The 14,617-nt window shown below is 43.4% G+C and overlaps 1 protein-coding gene across 1 annotated transcript; it reads left to right on the plus strand.

Moving 5' to 3' along the window:
- Positions 1 to 12,594: 12,594 nt before the first annotated feature.
- On the plus strand, positions 12,595 to 12,963 carry LOC142541814 (uncharacterized). The gene has a single exon (XM_075648272.1). It carries the CDS (start codon positions 12,595 to 12,597, stop codon positions 12,961 to 12,963), a length of 369 nt encoding a protein of 122 aa, XP_075504387.1.
- Positions 12,964 to 14,617: the final 1,654 nt, after the last annotated feature.

Consider the following 14,617-nt stretch of genomic DNA (forward strand, 5'->3'; position numbering starts at 1 on the left):
CTTGGTGTGGATCTTGGTTGGCCTATGGCCCTTAGCCACGGTTCATATCATGCTCCTATATGTCTAGATCGTGCCATGGTCAATCAAATGGCCACTGGAACGACGCAAGACATCGATCATAGCATAAACACTACACACGCACGCATGAGGGCCCTCGGTGAGAACTTTCGGGTGGTTGCTGGAATGAGGCGAATTGTGGCTGGCCTAGGGCCCTTAGCCATGGTTCAAATCACTCCTTGGGACGTTGTGGAGAGGCTTTGGTCGGTGGTTCAAGCCCCAATGGCCAAAAGTCTCGCAAACGACGCGATGCAAGCAAGGTCGCAGCTGCTGGAAATTACAGCAAGTTGCTGTGTCGTTTAGAAGGCTTGTTTGAGTTCTTGGTTGGCTTTTAGCCCATGGCCTTGGACTGGACAGTGCCTCATTGAGTTGGGAAGGTCATGTTTTTGACCGTTTGTCATTCGGATCATTTTTGAGGTCGTACGAGAATTTACGGTGCAATGTGCCAAATTGACTCTCGAAAGAGCGTTTCGTGTTTTGGCCTCCATTCCACCTAGATTTCGACCATATCATTTTAGGAACATTATTTTATGATTTTTCAGCGTATTTTAATCATGACTATACGTCAGTTCAGTGTCGGTTCAGGTTGGCTCGGAGTCATGATTAAATGCGAAGTCATTAGGCGTCATAGTCGCATCTTTTGAACGTAAATTGCATAGTTGGTCATGTTTAAGCTATTGCATATTTTTCATGGCACAGTTAGGTTGCAGCGAGCCTGGGAACGATCCAATCCAATCCAGTTGGTAAAATTACGGGACATTTTCATTAAGCCAGTTAATTATTTTACGTGCATTAAATAGAAAATGATTATTTTTGAGATTTATGCGATATGGCTTGTGGTTCATTCACTATGTGGGAGTGTTATTTTTATACGGTCGCCAGTGACCGATCAGTTCAGTATGGTACCACCCGGTCGCCAGTGACCGGCCAGCTCAGTTCAGTTTCAGCCTCCCCGGTAGCTAGTTACCGATCAGTTCAGCTTAGTGCAGTGGCCACAGGCGTAAAACATAATCTCAACAGAAAATTTTATCAGATATTTCAGTACAGGCTCCAAGGAGCAAATATTTTTACAGTGACTTCCAGTTCAGTTATGCACGTATTATAATTGCTCAGTACAGATTATTTTCAGTATGCCTCAGGACAGGATATTTTATCTCATGCATATTTTAAATTCAGATTTTTACTCGTTACCTGCGATTTATGCATGCTGAGTCTTTAGGCTCACTAGACTTGATTGTTGTAGGTACTGATGAGGCCAGGGCCGAGGGCGGGGACCAGTGAGCCAGCTTGGGTCGGCAGTAGTGGCACCCGAGGACCTCAGAGCAGCAGTTGTTATTTTCTTCGCAAACAATTTTTATCAGTTGTTGGATATTTTTAAATCGTTGTTGTTGGCAAAACTTTGATTTTCTTCCGCTGCAATATTTTGAAATATTGAACTTGATTCACTAGTGATTTTATGAATGAGGCCATTTAAGTTCTTTTAAAAAGAAAATTTTTAATTTTCCGCAAATTTTCAAGCAAGTAGTTCGAGGGCCTTCACAGTTGGTATCAGAGCGGTGGTTCTGTATAGGGTTTCACTACTACTGACCGCGAGAAGCTCACGAAGCCACGCCTTTGGTCTGTAAGTTTTTTTTCAGTTCAGCATTTTGTTCAGCATTTCAGTTATAGCATGAATTATTTTGTCAGCATGCTTCCAGATTTTCAGTATTTCAGAGTTCATTTAAAATAAAGTATGGAATTATGCATGTTAGTTACGTATGGGTTATGTTGGAACAGTATGCCCCCTAGACGCATTTTAGAGCGCAACAGAGAGGTGGAGCCTCGCCGAGAGGACAGAGAGGAGCATAGACCGGAGGGAGACCTACCACCCCCTCCACCGCCCCCACCGGACATGAGTGCCCAGATGTTAGCTGGGATGGCACAGTTCTTCGCACAGTTTGCGGGGGGCAATGCTGCAGCCGTAGCCGCAGCCGCAGCCAGGCCGACAGGGCCCGAGGCTGTTTATGAGCGATTCATGAAGATGCGCCCGAAGGAATTCTCTGGGACATCTGACCCCATGGTTGCCGAGGGATGGATCAAATCCCTCGAGGTTATCTTCGATTTTATGGAGCTGGGGGACGCAGACCGAGTCCGATGTGCCACCTACCTGTTCACTGGAGACGCCCGCTTATGGTGGGAAGGAGCTTCGGTAGCCCTGACCTTGGCTACACTTTCTTGGACCCGCTTTACGGAGGTTTTCTACTCCAAGTATTTTGCTGAGGAGGTTCGCACCAGGCTGACCACCGAGTTCATGAGCCTGAGACAGGGGGATATGTCGGTTACGGAGTTTATCCGTAAGTTCGAGAGGGGCTGTCACTTTGTGCCCCTGATAGCGAATGATGCCAAAGCCAAGCTGATGCACTTCCTGGTGGGTTTACGGCCGATCTTGCGCCGGGATGTTAGGGTATCTGACCCTGCTACTTATGAGATTGCCGTCTCCAAGGCCTTAGCCGCAGAGCAGGATCTGCGGGATATCGAGAGGGATCGCCAGGGCAAGCGCCCGGTCCAGGCACCGCACCACCCTCCTCCTCATCAGCATCAGCAGCAGAATAAGAGGCCTTTTCATGGACCGCCCAGGAACCGAGGCCAGCAGCAGCAGCAGCAGCAGCGGGGACGCCCATCCCCGAGGACTCAGGAGCACCCAGTCTGTCCCAGGTGCTCACGTCGCCATCCTGGAGCATGTATGGCTGGCTCAGGAAAGTGTTTTAAGTGTGGCAGTCCAGACCACATGTTGCTGCAGTGCCCTCAGAGGAATCTGCCTACCCAAGGCAGAGTTTTTGCTCTCCATGCCGCGGAAACCAACCCGGAGACTATGTTGTTGACAGGTACCTTTAAACTTTAAGTTATTCTTCGAATTTCAGCATTTTGGGAATCGGGATTTAGATTTTGAACTTAGAACTGTTATAGGATTGCATGCTCTACTCAGATTTATTTCGGGGAAATTAAGCTAGAGGAACCTAGACCTTTGCATGTCTATAAGTTTAGATCTTGTAGTGGGATTCAACTTAGAGCTCCGCTCTTTCAGGGAGAATTTTTATATCTGGTTCCGCTACCAAGGCCTTGATAGATTCAGGGGCCACTCACTCATTTATTTCGGAGATCTTTGCAAACTTTCTCAAGATCCAGACCATTGGGCTAGATACAGCCTTTTCAGTAGTGTTGCCGTCAGGCGAGGAGATGGCAGCCACCAATGTTATCCGAGATATAGACCTTGAGCTGCACGGTAATCTTGTTTATGCGGATCTGATTGTGCTACCGATGCCGGAATTTGACATCATCCTAGGGATGGACTGGCTATTGAGGAACAGAGTGTTGATAGACTTCCAGCGGAGATCCGTTCTTGTCCGACCGCCTGGAATGGAGCAGTTCTTATTTGAGCCGGACAGGTACTTTCCTTTACCGCGCATTATTCCTTATGTTTAGGCTAGGAAGCTCATGCATAGAGGGTGTCGGGCATTTCTAGCAACCTTTTTATCTGTCCCCGAGGAACCCAGCCAGTCAGCCTCAGATGTTCCGATAGTTAGAGATTTCTTAGACGTTTTTCCCGAAGACGTCTCTGGTATGCCACCAGAGAGAGAGGTGGAGTTTTCCATTGAGCTTATGCCAGGTACGGCTCTGATATCCAAAGCGCCGTACCGACTAGCACGGACAGAGATTGCAGAGCTTAAGAAGCAGATTCAGGAACTTCTCGACAAGGAGTTCATTCGCCCGAGCTTTTCTCCATGGGGCGCGCCAGTCTTATTCGTGAAAAAGAAGGATGGCACGATGAGGCTTTGCATTGACTACCGGGAGTTGAACAGGGTTACAGTGAAGAATAAATACCCACTGCCGAGGATTGAGGATCTGTTTGACCAGTTGCAGGGAGCTTCGACTTTCTCCAAGATAGATCTGCGTTCCGGTTATCACCAGTTGAGGGTGAGAGATGCTGATGTCTCGAAGACAGCTTTCAGGACTCGTTATGGCCACTACGAGTTCCTAGTGATGCCGTTCGGTCTGACGAATGCGCCAGCGATCTTCATGGATCTAATGAATCGCGTATTTCAGCCGTACCTCGACCAGTTTGTGATAGTGTTCATAGATGACATTCTAGTCTACTCCAAGAGTCGGGAGGAGCACAGCAGGCATCTGACCACAGTGTTGCAGACATTGCAGAAACATAAACTATTCGCAAAGTTCAGTAAGTGCGAATTCTGGTTAGAGAAGGTGGCGTTCTTGGGCCACATCGTTTCTAGCAGTGGCATTGAGGTAGACCCGGCGAAAGTTGCAGCAGTCAGAGATTGGGTTGTGCCTCAGAATGCATCCGAGATCCGCAGTTTCCTTGGGCTAGCAGGATATTACAGAAAATTCATCCAAGGATTTTCCTCTATTGCCGTTCCACTCACAGCACTGACAAAGAAAAATGTGAAGTTTGTGTGGAGCGAGGAGTGTCAGAAGAGCTTCGATACTTTGAAGCAAGCTCTTATCTCAGCACCCGTTTTGGCTGTACCGTCAGGATCTGGTGAGTTTGTCCTTTATACCGATGCTTCGAAGCTTGGTTTAGGTGCAGTTTTGATGCAGCATGGGAGAGTGATAGCGTATGCTTCTCGACAGCTGAAAATCCACGAGAAGAACTACCCCACCCATGATCTGGAGTTAGCGGCCGTAGTTTTTGCTTTGAAGATTTGGAGGCACTATCTGTATGGGGAGAAGTGTCAGATCTTTACCGACCATAAGAGCCTCAAGTATTTCTTTACGCAGAAGGAGCTGAACATGCGTCAGAGGCGTTGGTTGGAGCTTGTGAAAGACTACGATTGTGACATTAGCTACCACCCGGGTAAAGCTAATGTAGTTGCGGATGCTTTGAGCAGGAAAGTCGCAGTGATGGCTCATTTGACGATTCAGAAACCTCTTCAGATCGAGATGCAGAGGTTTGATCTTGAGACTTACCCTCGAGGTAGAGTTCCTCGTTTATCTACCTTGACTATCCAGTCCTCTCTTATTGACCGTATTCGCAGCGGTCAGGCAGCAGATGAGCAGTTGGCACAGTGGAAGAAGAGAGATGAAGCTAAGGGCAGTGTTTTGTATTCAGTCAGCGACGGTATTGTGTGATACCGAGATAGGATATGGGTTCCTAGCAGTGATTCTATCCGAGCAGACATCTTATCAGAGGCCCATACGTCCCCGTACTCTATTCACCCTGGGAGTACGAAGATGTACAAAGATCTGCAGCTATTGTATTGGTGGCCAGGGATGAAGAAGGACATCAGGCGTTTTGTATCCGAGTGCCTGACTTGCCAGTTAGTGAAGGCCGAGCATCAGAGACCAGCAGGTTTGCTCAAGCCTCTTCCTATTCCCGAGTGGAAGTGGGAGAACATTACCATGGACTTTGTGACCGGATTGCCGAGGTCAGCCAGAGGATCGAATGCTATCTGGGTGATTGTAGATCGTCTTACCAAATCAGCGCACTTCTTGCCTATTAAGACGACTTTCACCATGGTTCAGTATGCAGAGCTGTATATCCGAGAGATAGTCCGACTCCACGGTATTCTAGTTTCTATCGTATCCGACAGAGATCCCAGATTCACTTCCTCGTTTTGGAAGAGTTTGCATTCGACTTTGGGTACGAAGTTGCTGTTTAGCACAGCTTTCCATCCGCAGACAAATGGACAGTCGGAGCGAGTTATTCAGATCTTAGAGGATCTTCTCCGTGCTTGCGTCATTGATTTCTCTGGGAGTTGGGAGTCGAACTTACCATTGGTAAAGTTCACCTATAACAACAGTTTCCAGTCGTCCATAGGTATGGCTCCGTATGAAGCGCTGTATGGTCGCAAGTGTAGATCTCCTGTTCATTGGGATGAAGTAGGAGAGAGAGCAGAGTTGGGTCCAGAGATTGTTCAGCAGGCAGCAGATGTAGTAGTCAGGATCCGTGATAGAATGAGGACTGCTCAGAGCCGACAGAAGAGTTATGCCGATCAGCGGAGGAGAGAGTTAGAGTTTGCAGTGGGCGATCATGTCTTCGTGAAAGTGGCACCTATGAAGGGTGTCATGAGATTTGGCAAGAAAGGGAAGCTCAGTCCGAGATTCATTGGACCATTTGAGATCCTCGACAGAGTTGGGACGCTAGCGTATCGTGTGGCTCTTCCGCCGAATCTGGCCGGAGTACACAATGTCTTTCACGTCTCCATGCTGAGGAAGTATATGGCAAATCCTTCGCATGTGCTGAATTTAGAGCCGTTGCAGCTTACACCGAACTTATCTTATGAGGAGAGACCCGTGCAGATCCTAGACAGACAGGAGAAGAAACTTCGGAACAAGTTGGTTAAGCGAGTCAAAGTCAAATGGCTCAACCATTCAGAGGAGGAAGCTACGTGGGAGTCTGAGCCGGAGATGAGAAGTCGATACCCCGAGTTATTCGGTGAGTTCTAATTTCGAGGACGAAATTTATTTAAGGGGGGGAGGATTGTAGAACCCGTAAATCAGTAGACGTATAAGCCATGCATAATTCTAGATTTTTAAATTTAATTGACTTCATTGCATAATTATTTTAAATGCATTTATTTGAAGTTAATTATTTATTATTTCAGTTCAGCAGTTTGATTTTTAGCATTTCAGTATTTTCAGTGAGGCCGGACCGGAGCTGGAGTTTTGAGATAGAATTTAAGATTCGAGAAATATTTCCAGAAGTTAATTTAGCTAGTAACTAAGTTCATTTAAGTTAGAAAGGAAGGTTTGAAGATTTAATTTAATTATTTGAGGTGATTAAGAAATGAACTCATTTAAGTTATTAAATTAAGGGGTTAGCTCACTAAATTATTTAAAGGATTAGTAAGGCTTTCAAGGATTATTAGTTGACTAGATAATCAACATTTCCCTTTATTTTATCATGCATTTTTCGACCACCCTTAGTGCTAGAAGATTCATTTTCCAACTCACCAACTTTGACCAATTCTTTGCATGTAATTAGTAGGATAATTCTAGGATTTTTGGGAGCACAATTTAATTAAATAAATGGACATATCCTAGTCTAGAATCAAGCTAAATTTCGGCCACCACCTCCTAGAAGCATCCACCAACTCATTTGATATCAATTCAAAATTCAAATTCAAAAGGGGAGTGGACTTGGTCTTGATATGATCCTTATATTGTGCACCCTTCTCCTCACCTTCATAACCACTCAATCCCTCTCCCTCTCCACCGAAATACCTCACCATTCAGATCCATTTTCAGTGTAGAAAAATCTTGAGTCTTAGCTAGAGGGAAGGCAAGAAAAATCGAGAACTAGAAAGAGCAAGAGTAGCGCTCCACCTCCTCCGTGCCGCGTCGTCGTTGTTTCGTTCGTTTTCTTTCAAAACGAAACCAGGCATGTCTAGATTTCTTTCAAACCTCAATCAAGTCATATTATCATTTATTTTTCAGTACATGATCACGTTTTAGCAAGCAAAAATCGAGAGCCATGTCAAAATATTTTGGAACACACATGCAGAATTTCGGCCCTTTCATGACAAGCTTCACGTTTTTCTGAGTTTTGTGGTTTCAGGTGATTGGTTCGATTCCAGGCTCCCAAGGCGGCTTGTATACATGTATTAGGATGCATTAGGACCATGTTGGTCCATTCAAACCAGCCCCATGCTTGCTGGAAATTCAGAATGACAGCAAGTCCCTTAGGTGCAGAAAAATGTGGTTCGGAAATTCAGTTTCTTGTCAAGGGGTTGGATCTGATCTTGGCTGCCCCAAGGGCCTATAGCCATGGTTGGATCACTTCCCTAGCATGTCTAAGACGTGACTAAGTTGCCCATTTGGTGGCTTGGTCCATGGTTCATCGGTTTTTAATCAAAACGTCACAACAGCCCCCTCCCCTCTCGGCCCTTCGGTTTTGACAGCACATGTACTTCGAGTTGGTTGGCTTGGTGTGGATCTTGGTTGGCCTATGGCCCTTAGCCACGGTTCATATCATGCTCCTAGATGTCTAGATCGTGCCATGGTCAATCAAATGGCCACTGGAACGACGCAAGACATCGATCATAGCATAAACACTACACACGCACGCATGAGGGCCCTCGGTGAGAACTTTCGGGTGGTTGCTGGAATGAGGCGAATTGTGGCTGGCCTAGGGCCCTTAGCCATGGTTCAAATCACTCCTTGGGACGTTGTGGAGAGGCTTTGGTCGGTGGTTCAAGCCCCAATGGCCAAAAGTCTCGCAAACGACGCGATGCAAGCAAGGTCGCAGCTGCTGGAAATTACAGCAAGTTGCTGTGTCGTTTAGAAGGCTTGTTTGAGTTCTTGGTTGGCTTTTAGCCCATGGCCTTGGACTGGACAGTGCCTCATTGAGTTGGGAAGGTCATGTTTTTGACCGTTTGTCATTCGGATCATTTTTGAGGTCGTACGAGAATTTACGGTGCAATGTGCCAAATTGACTCTCGAAAGAGCGTTTCGTGTTTTGGCCTCCATTCCACCTAGATTTCGACCCTATCATTTTAGGAACATTATTTTATGATTTTTCAGCGTATTTTAATCATGACTATACGTCAGTTCAGTGTCGGTTCAGGTTGGCTCGGAGTCATGATTAAATGCGAAGTCATTAGGCGTCATAGTCGCATCTTTTGAACGTAAATTGCATAGTTGGTCATGTTTAAGCTATTGCATATTTTTCATGGCACAGTTAGGTTGCAGCGAGCCTGGGAACGATCCAATCCAATCCAGTTGGTAAAATTACGGGACATTTTCATTAAGCCAGTTAATTATTTTACGTGCATTAAATAGAAAATGATTATTTTTGAGATTTATGCGATATGGCTTGTGGTTCATTCACTATGTGGGAGTGTTATTTTTATACGGTCGCCAGTGACCGATCAGTTCAGTATGGTACCACCCGGTCGCCAGTGACCGGCCAGCTCAGTTCAGTTTCAGCCTCCCCGGTAGCCAGTTACCGATCAGTTCAGCTTAGTGCAGTGGCCACAGGCGTAAAACATAATCTCAACAGAAAATTTTATCAGATATTTCAGTACAGGCTCCAAGGAGCAAATATTTTTACAGTGACTTCCAGTTCAGTTATGCACGTATTATAATTGCTCAGTACAGATTATTTTCAGTATGCCTCAGGACAGGATATTTTATCTCATGCATATTTTAAATTCAGATTTTTACTCGTTACCTGCGATTTATGCATGCTGAGTCTTTAGGCTCACTAGACTTGATTGTTGTAGGTACTGATGAGGCCAGGGCCGAGGGCGGGGACCAGTGAGCCAGCTTGGGTCGGCAGTAGTGGCACCCGAGGACCTCAGAGCAGCAGTTGTTATTTTCTTCGCAAACAATTTTTATCAGTTGTTGGATATTTTTAAATCGTTGTTGTTGGCAAAACTTTGATTTTCTTCCGCTGCAATATTTTGAAATATTGAACTTGATTCACTAGTGATTTTATGAATGAGGCCATTTAAGTTCTTTTAAAAAGAAAATTTTTAATTTTCCGCAAATTTTCAAGCAAGTAGTTCGAGGGCCTTCACAGTTGGTATCAGAGCGGTGGTTCTGTATAGGGTTTCACTAATACTGACCGCGAGAAGCTCACGAAGCCACGCCTTTGGTCTGTAAGTTTTTTTTCAGTTCAGCATTTTGTTCAGCATTTCAGTTATAGCATGAATTATTTTGTCAGCATGCTTCCAGATTTTCAGTATTTCAGAGTTCATTTAAAATAAAGTATGGAATTATGCATGTTAGTTACGTATGGGTTATGTTGGAACAGTATGCCCCCTAGACGCATTTTAGAGCGCAACAGAGAGGTGGAGCCTCGCCGAGAGGACAGAGAGGAGCATAGACCGGAGGGAGACCTACCACCCCCTCCACCGCCCCCACCGGACATGAGTGCCCAGATGTTAGCTGGGATGGCACAGTTCTTCGCACAGTTTGCGGGGGGCAATGCCGCAGCCGTAGCCGCAGCCGCAGCCAGGCCGACAGGGCCCGAGGCTGTTTATGAGCGATTCATGAAGATGCGCCCGAAGGAATTCTCTGGGACATCTGACCCCATGGTTGCCGAGGGATGGATCAAATCCCTCGAGGTTATCTTCGATTTTATGGAGCTGGGGGACGCAGACCGAGTCCGATGTGCCACCTACCTGTTCACTGGAGACGCCCGCTTATGGTGGGAAGGAGCTTCGGTAGCCCTGACCTTGGCTACACTTTCTTGGACCCGCTTTACGGAGGTTTTCTACTCCAAGTATTTTGCTGAGGAGGTTCGCACCAGGCTGACCACCGAGTTCATGAGCCTGAGACAGGGGGATATGTCGGTTACGGAGTTTAAGATTCTTAGCAAATCTTCTAGACACAAATGAGTGCGTAGCACCACAATCAAACAAAGTTTATGCAGGTATTTCATTGAGTAAGATAGTACCTACCACCACTTCGTTGGTGCTATCAGCTTCCTCCTAGGTTATTACATACACCCGAGCATTAGTCTTGTTTTCATTTGGTTTGCTGGGTCCCGTCCCTTTGTCCTTGTTGTCTGGACAATCTTTAATCTGATGACCCACCCTACCACTTATGAAACAAGCGTCGGTTTTCATATAAAATTCTCCAATGTGCTTCTGTCGACAGGTATCACACCACTTTCCTTCAGTATTGCCGGCACTATTAAAAGTTCCTCTTGAGGGGCCGCTTGAATAGTTTGGCCTTTTGAATTTGGGGCCATTCTGAGCAGATTGACTAACCAACGGTCTTTTGTTCTTGTTTTCTTCATCGCGGCGTTTAATATCCATTTCTGCGCTCATTGACGCGCCAATCAAATTCGCAAAATTGTTTGGTCTGAACACTGCCAAAGCCTATTGAATCCGGCTGTTCAGTACTTTCTTAAAACGATGCCTTCTCAATGTTTCATCAGACATGGTTGGTGGAACATAGGTTCCCAGGTCATTGAACCTTGAAGTATATTCCATCACTGTCATGTCCGGGGTCTGTTTGAAGTTTTCAAACTCGCTTAACTTTTGCAGACGAAATTATGCTGGGTAATACTGTTTCAAAAAATCTCTTCTGAATGTCTGCCATGTGATTTGTTCTGCCTCATGCAACGATGGTGACACAGTTTCCCACCACTTTCGTGCTCGATCCTCCATAAACGCTGTCACAACCTCTACTTTAAGCCCTTCAGGCACTTCCAGTAGACGCAGCTGAGATTCAACATTCTTAAGCCAGTTATGAATGACTTTTGGATCTGGGTTTCGATCAAAATTTGGGACTCGATTCTTTCTGAAGGATTCGTAATTATACTTGATTCCTAGTGGTTGTGGTTCTGGTGGCGGCCGGATGGCATTGGCAATGGGATTCACCATTCATTGCAAAGTGGTGGCTACTATGGTAGCTATTGCCATCTTGTCCTCTCGGCTGAGGTTCACCCTCAATGGTGGCTGTGAATTTTCGTTCTCGTTTTCATTAATTCCGCTGGGATTATGGTTGTTCCTTGGTGGTCTTCCTGCCATTTCTTATAAGCATAAAGGTTTTCTAAGTTGTTTGTATAACTTTGATAACGTAAAGGACAACAAAATATATCTTTCATTAATAATTCAAAAATCACCAAGTTGTTACATAAGGAATAGTTAATTCAACTCTATACAATAGCATCTTATTTTAGTAGTTTATCCTATTCATCTACGACTTCTCCGTCGCCCATGTCTCCAATAGCTTCTTCTTCTTCAAGATTCTCCTCGGGGTCTATTTCCATCTCGCCTTCGAGATCTTCTAAATTGATCATATCCTCCTGTAATTGATCAATGTGTTGTTTTAATAGAGCGTTTTGATTCGTCAGAGTTTCTACTTCCGCTTGCCGCTCTTGAATTGTGGACTGGTTTACGTTCTCATTGATTTCCTGTTCCTCGGTTGTTCTTCAAGACGGCGTTGGGTTTTGAGAAGGCTATAATCCCGGATTTGGAGCATAAGAATCCTATCTTGCGCTTTGTTCAACTCTCTTTTTGTGATATTGTGTTGATGTTCAGATTCTAGGTGATAAGCAGCATACCGTCTAACGTCTTCCCATAATTTCTTCACTTCTTCGCGTTCCTTGTAAAGGTCGTTATCCATGCATAGATTGTTTCCATCTAGTTGGTAATTTTCTCTCTCGAGCTTGTCATTTTTATCTTTCAATGTTTTAATTGCTGCTTCCTTTTCCTGGAGTTGTTTTTGGAGTTCGGTTATAATGCTCTGAGGATCCATTTTTGTTTCCTATATAGAAAAAACATTTTTATTGATAAAATACTCATCAATGTTTAAATATGCGATAAGATAAAAAATTTTATTTAAAAATAGGTTGTTACACTTGATACTTTTCCGATCATAATTTCATTACAAATCTAGTCTAATATATCGTATCTCCGTTGTCGCTATCGCTATCATCGCCAACCACCTCCATCGGTGCCTCCTCCTCTTCTTCCATATTTTCCATTACCAGATGAAAGTAGTTGTTCTAATCCTGAAGCCTATCCATGGTGCTGTGGAACTTGGAAATGTATCGTTCTTATTTACCACTAAAGGTGCTCCCAGATGGTGGAAAAGCACCGCTCTGAATGGACAGCTGAGGACAAGAAGAAGGAAAATCTTGACAATGTAGCAAAAGATATTCTTTATGAAACCTTGGACAAAAATATGTTTGCCAAAATCAATACATGCACCATAGCAAAGGAAATCTGGGAAAAACTCACACAACTGTGTGAAGGAAACGATCAGACTAAAGAAAATAAGTTGACGGTTGCTATCCAGAAGTTCGATAATGAAAAAATGAAGCAAGGAGAAACTCTTGCAGAATTTGACGAACGGTTCAGAAGTATTATCGTCGAAATCATTTTATTGGGAAAAGATTACTCCAATCATGAAATTGCTCTAAAGGTTATGCAAGCACTTCCTAAAGAATGAGACGTAAAAACCATAGCAATGTGAGAGTCAAAGGATCTAAACAAACTTGAACTCCATCATCTCTTTGCGGACCTTAAAGCATATGAGTTCGAGCTTGGAGTACGAACTAAAGAAGAACCATCCGCCTCCCAAAAAATAAAAGCTTTGGTAGCTACCACAGTGATTCTTCCGGTTGAAGAGTCCACAAGTAAGAAATCGGCTGAGCTACTAAGCAATGAAGCCATGTCACTTTTCATTAAAAAGTTTGGTAAATTCATTCATAAGAATCAATCACAGATAAATAAATCTTATTTCAAGAAGGACCATAATGATGATGGTCAAGCCTGTTTTAACTTTTAGATCTCGGTTTTCTTGTGCCCAAACGCAGCGAAAGTTTTAAAATTTTTAATTTTTTTTGACAATGAAAATATATTTGTTTTGGGCATTCATATGGTTTATATAATCAAACATTCATAGGGCGTTAGAATTTATACCTTTGATAAATTAATTTACTTGGCTCCAACAATTCCGGAGTTAGCGGATATAGCTCTTGATTAATTCCTTACGAACGTTCTTCAGAAACTCCTTTCTTTATCCTTCTAATCAGGTCCACGACTAGAGGATTTGTTCCTCTTCTAATTTGCACCAGAAAAATTAGAAGAGATTTTACGTTGGAGATAAATTTGAGAGACGGCTCAAATTTTTCCCCAAAGAGAAGTGGCCGAAATATTGAGTGTTATGGGAGAAGGGAATTTCGAAAATTCCAAGGTGATGGAGGCTAGGGTTTTTCAAAAATTGTGAATGAATTGTTTTTAACCCTAAGCCTAACACACATATATATAAGCTTAGGGCCCATTAATTAAATTAAATACATAATAGGCTTAATCAATTAATTATTCTAGTCCAACTAGTTTAATTAATTAATTAATCTTTTAAAGTCCAATTAAGAACCTTAATAATATGTGTGTTGGTCTTGTACTCCTACAAGCCCATTATACATATACCCATTACATTTAATTTAAATAACTTATAAATTCAACATTTGAATTTAATATTTAAATTATAAATTCAACTCCTTGAATTTATCACCTCCAAAATTTAATATTTAATAAACTCAACTCTTAAGATTAATAAAATAAATCCTCAAATTTTATAAATTCAACTCCTTGAATTTATTCTCTCCAAATTTCATAAATTCAAATTCTTGAATTTACTATCTCATAAATTCAAATCCTTGAATTTATTTTCTCAAAATTTAATTATCATAAATTCAACTCCTTGAATTTACTATATCATAAGATAAATTCAACTCCTTGAATTTACTATATCATAATATAAATTCAACTCCTTGAATTTATTCTCTCAACGGGAACAAATGATCCAGTTCTTGTGTGATCTTCAATGGTTCAGGGATACAGCTAGCCGTGGGTTCACAACTCCTTGTGATTCAGGAAATAATCCTTAATTCGGGCTTACTCTAATTTGCGACATTTTATGCATCAACAATTGATCATGAGAATGTCAGAAATCATATTTCTTATTAAACCCATCGAAACATGGTAAGAGCGTCTAGTAGCATCGCCCCATGATTCCCTAGGTATCACTGATAGTGCCCGCAAAAACTAGTTCATTATGATTGACGTACAGTACGGTCCCTTCATCTCATATATCCCGA

Source organism: Primulina tabacum, chromosome 4 (genome assembly GCF_025594145.1).
Source record: "Primulina tabacum isolate GXHZ01 chromosome 4, ASM2559414v2, whole genome shotgun sequence".
In the NCBI taxonomy this organism is placed as follows: Eukaryota; Viridiplantae; Streptophyta; class Magnoliopsida; order Lamiales; family Gesneriaceae; genus Primulina; species Primulina tabacum.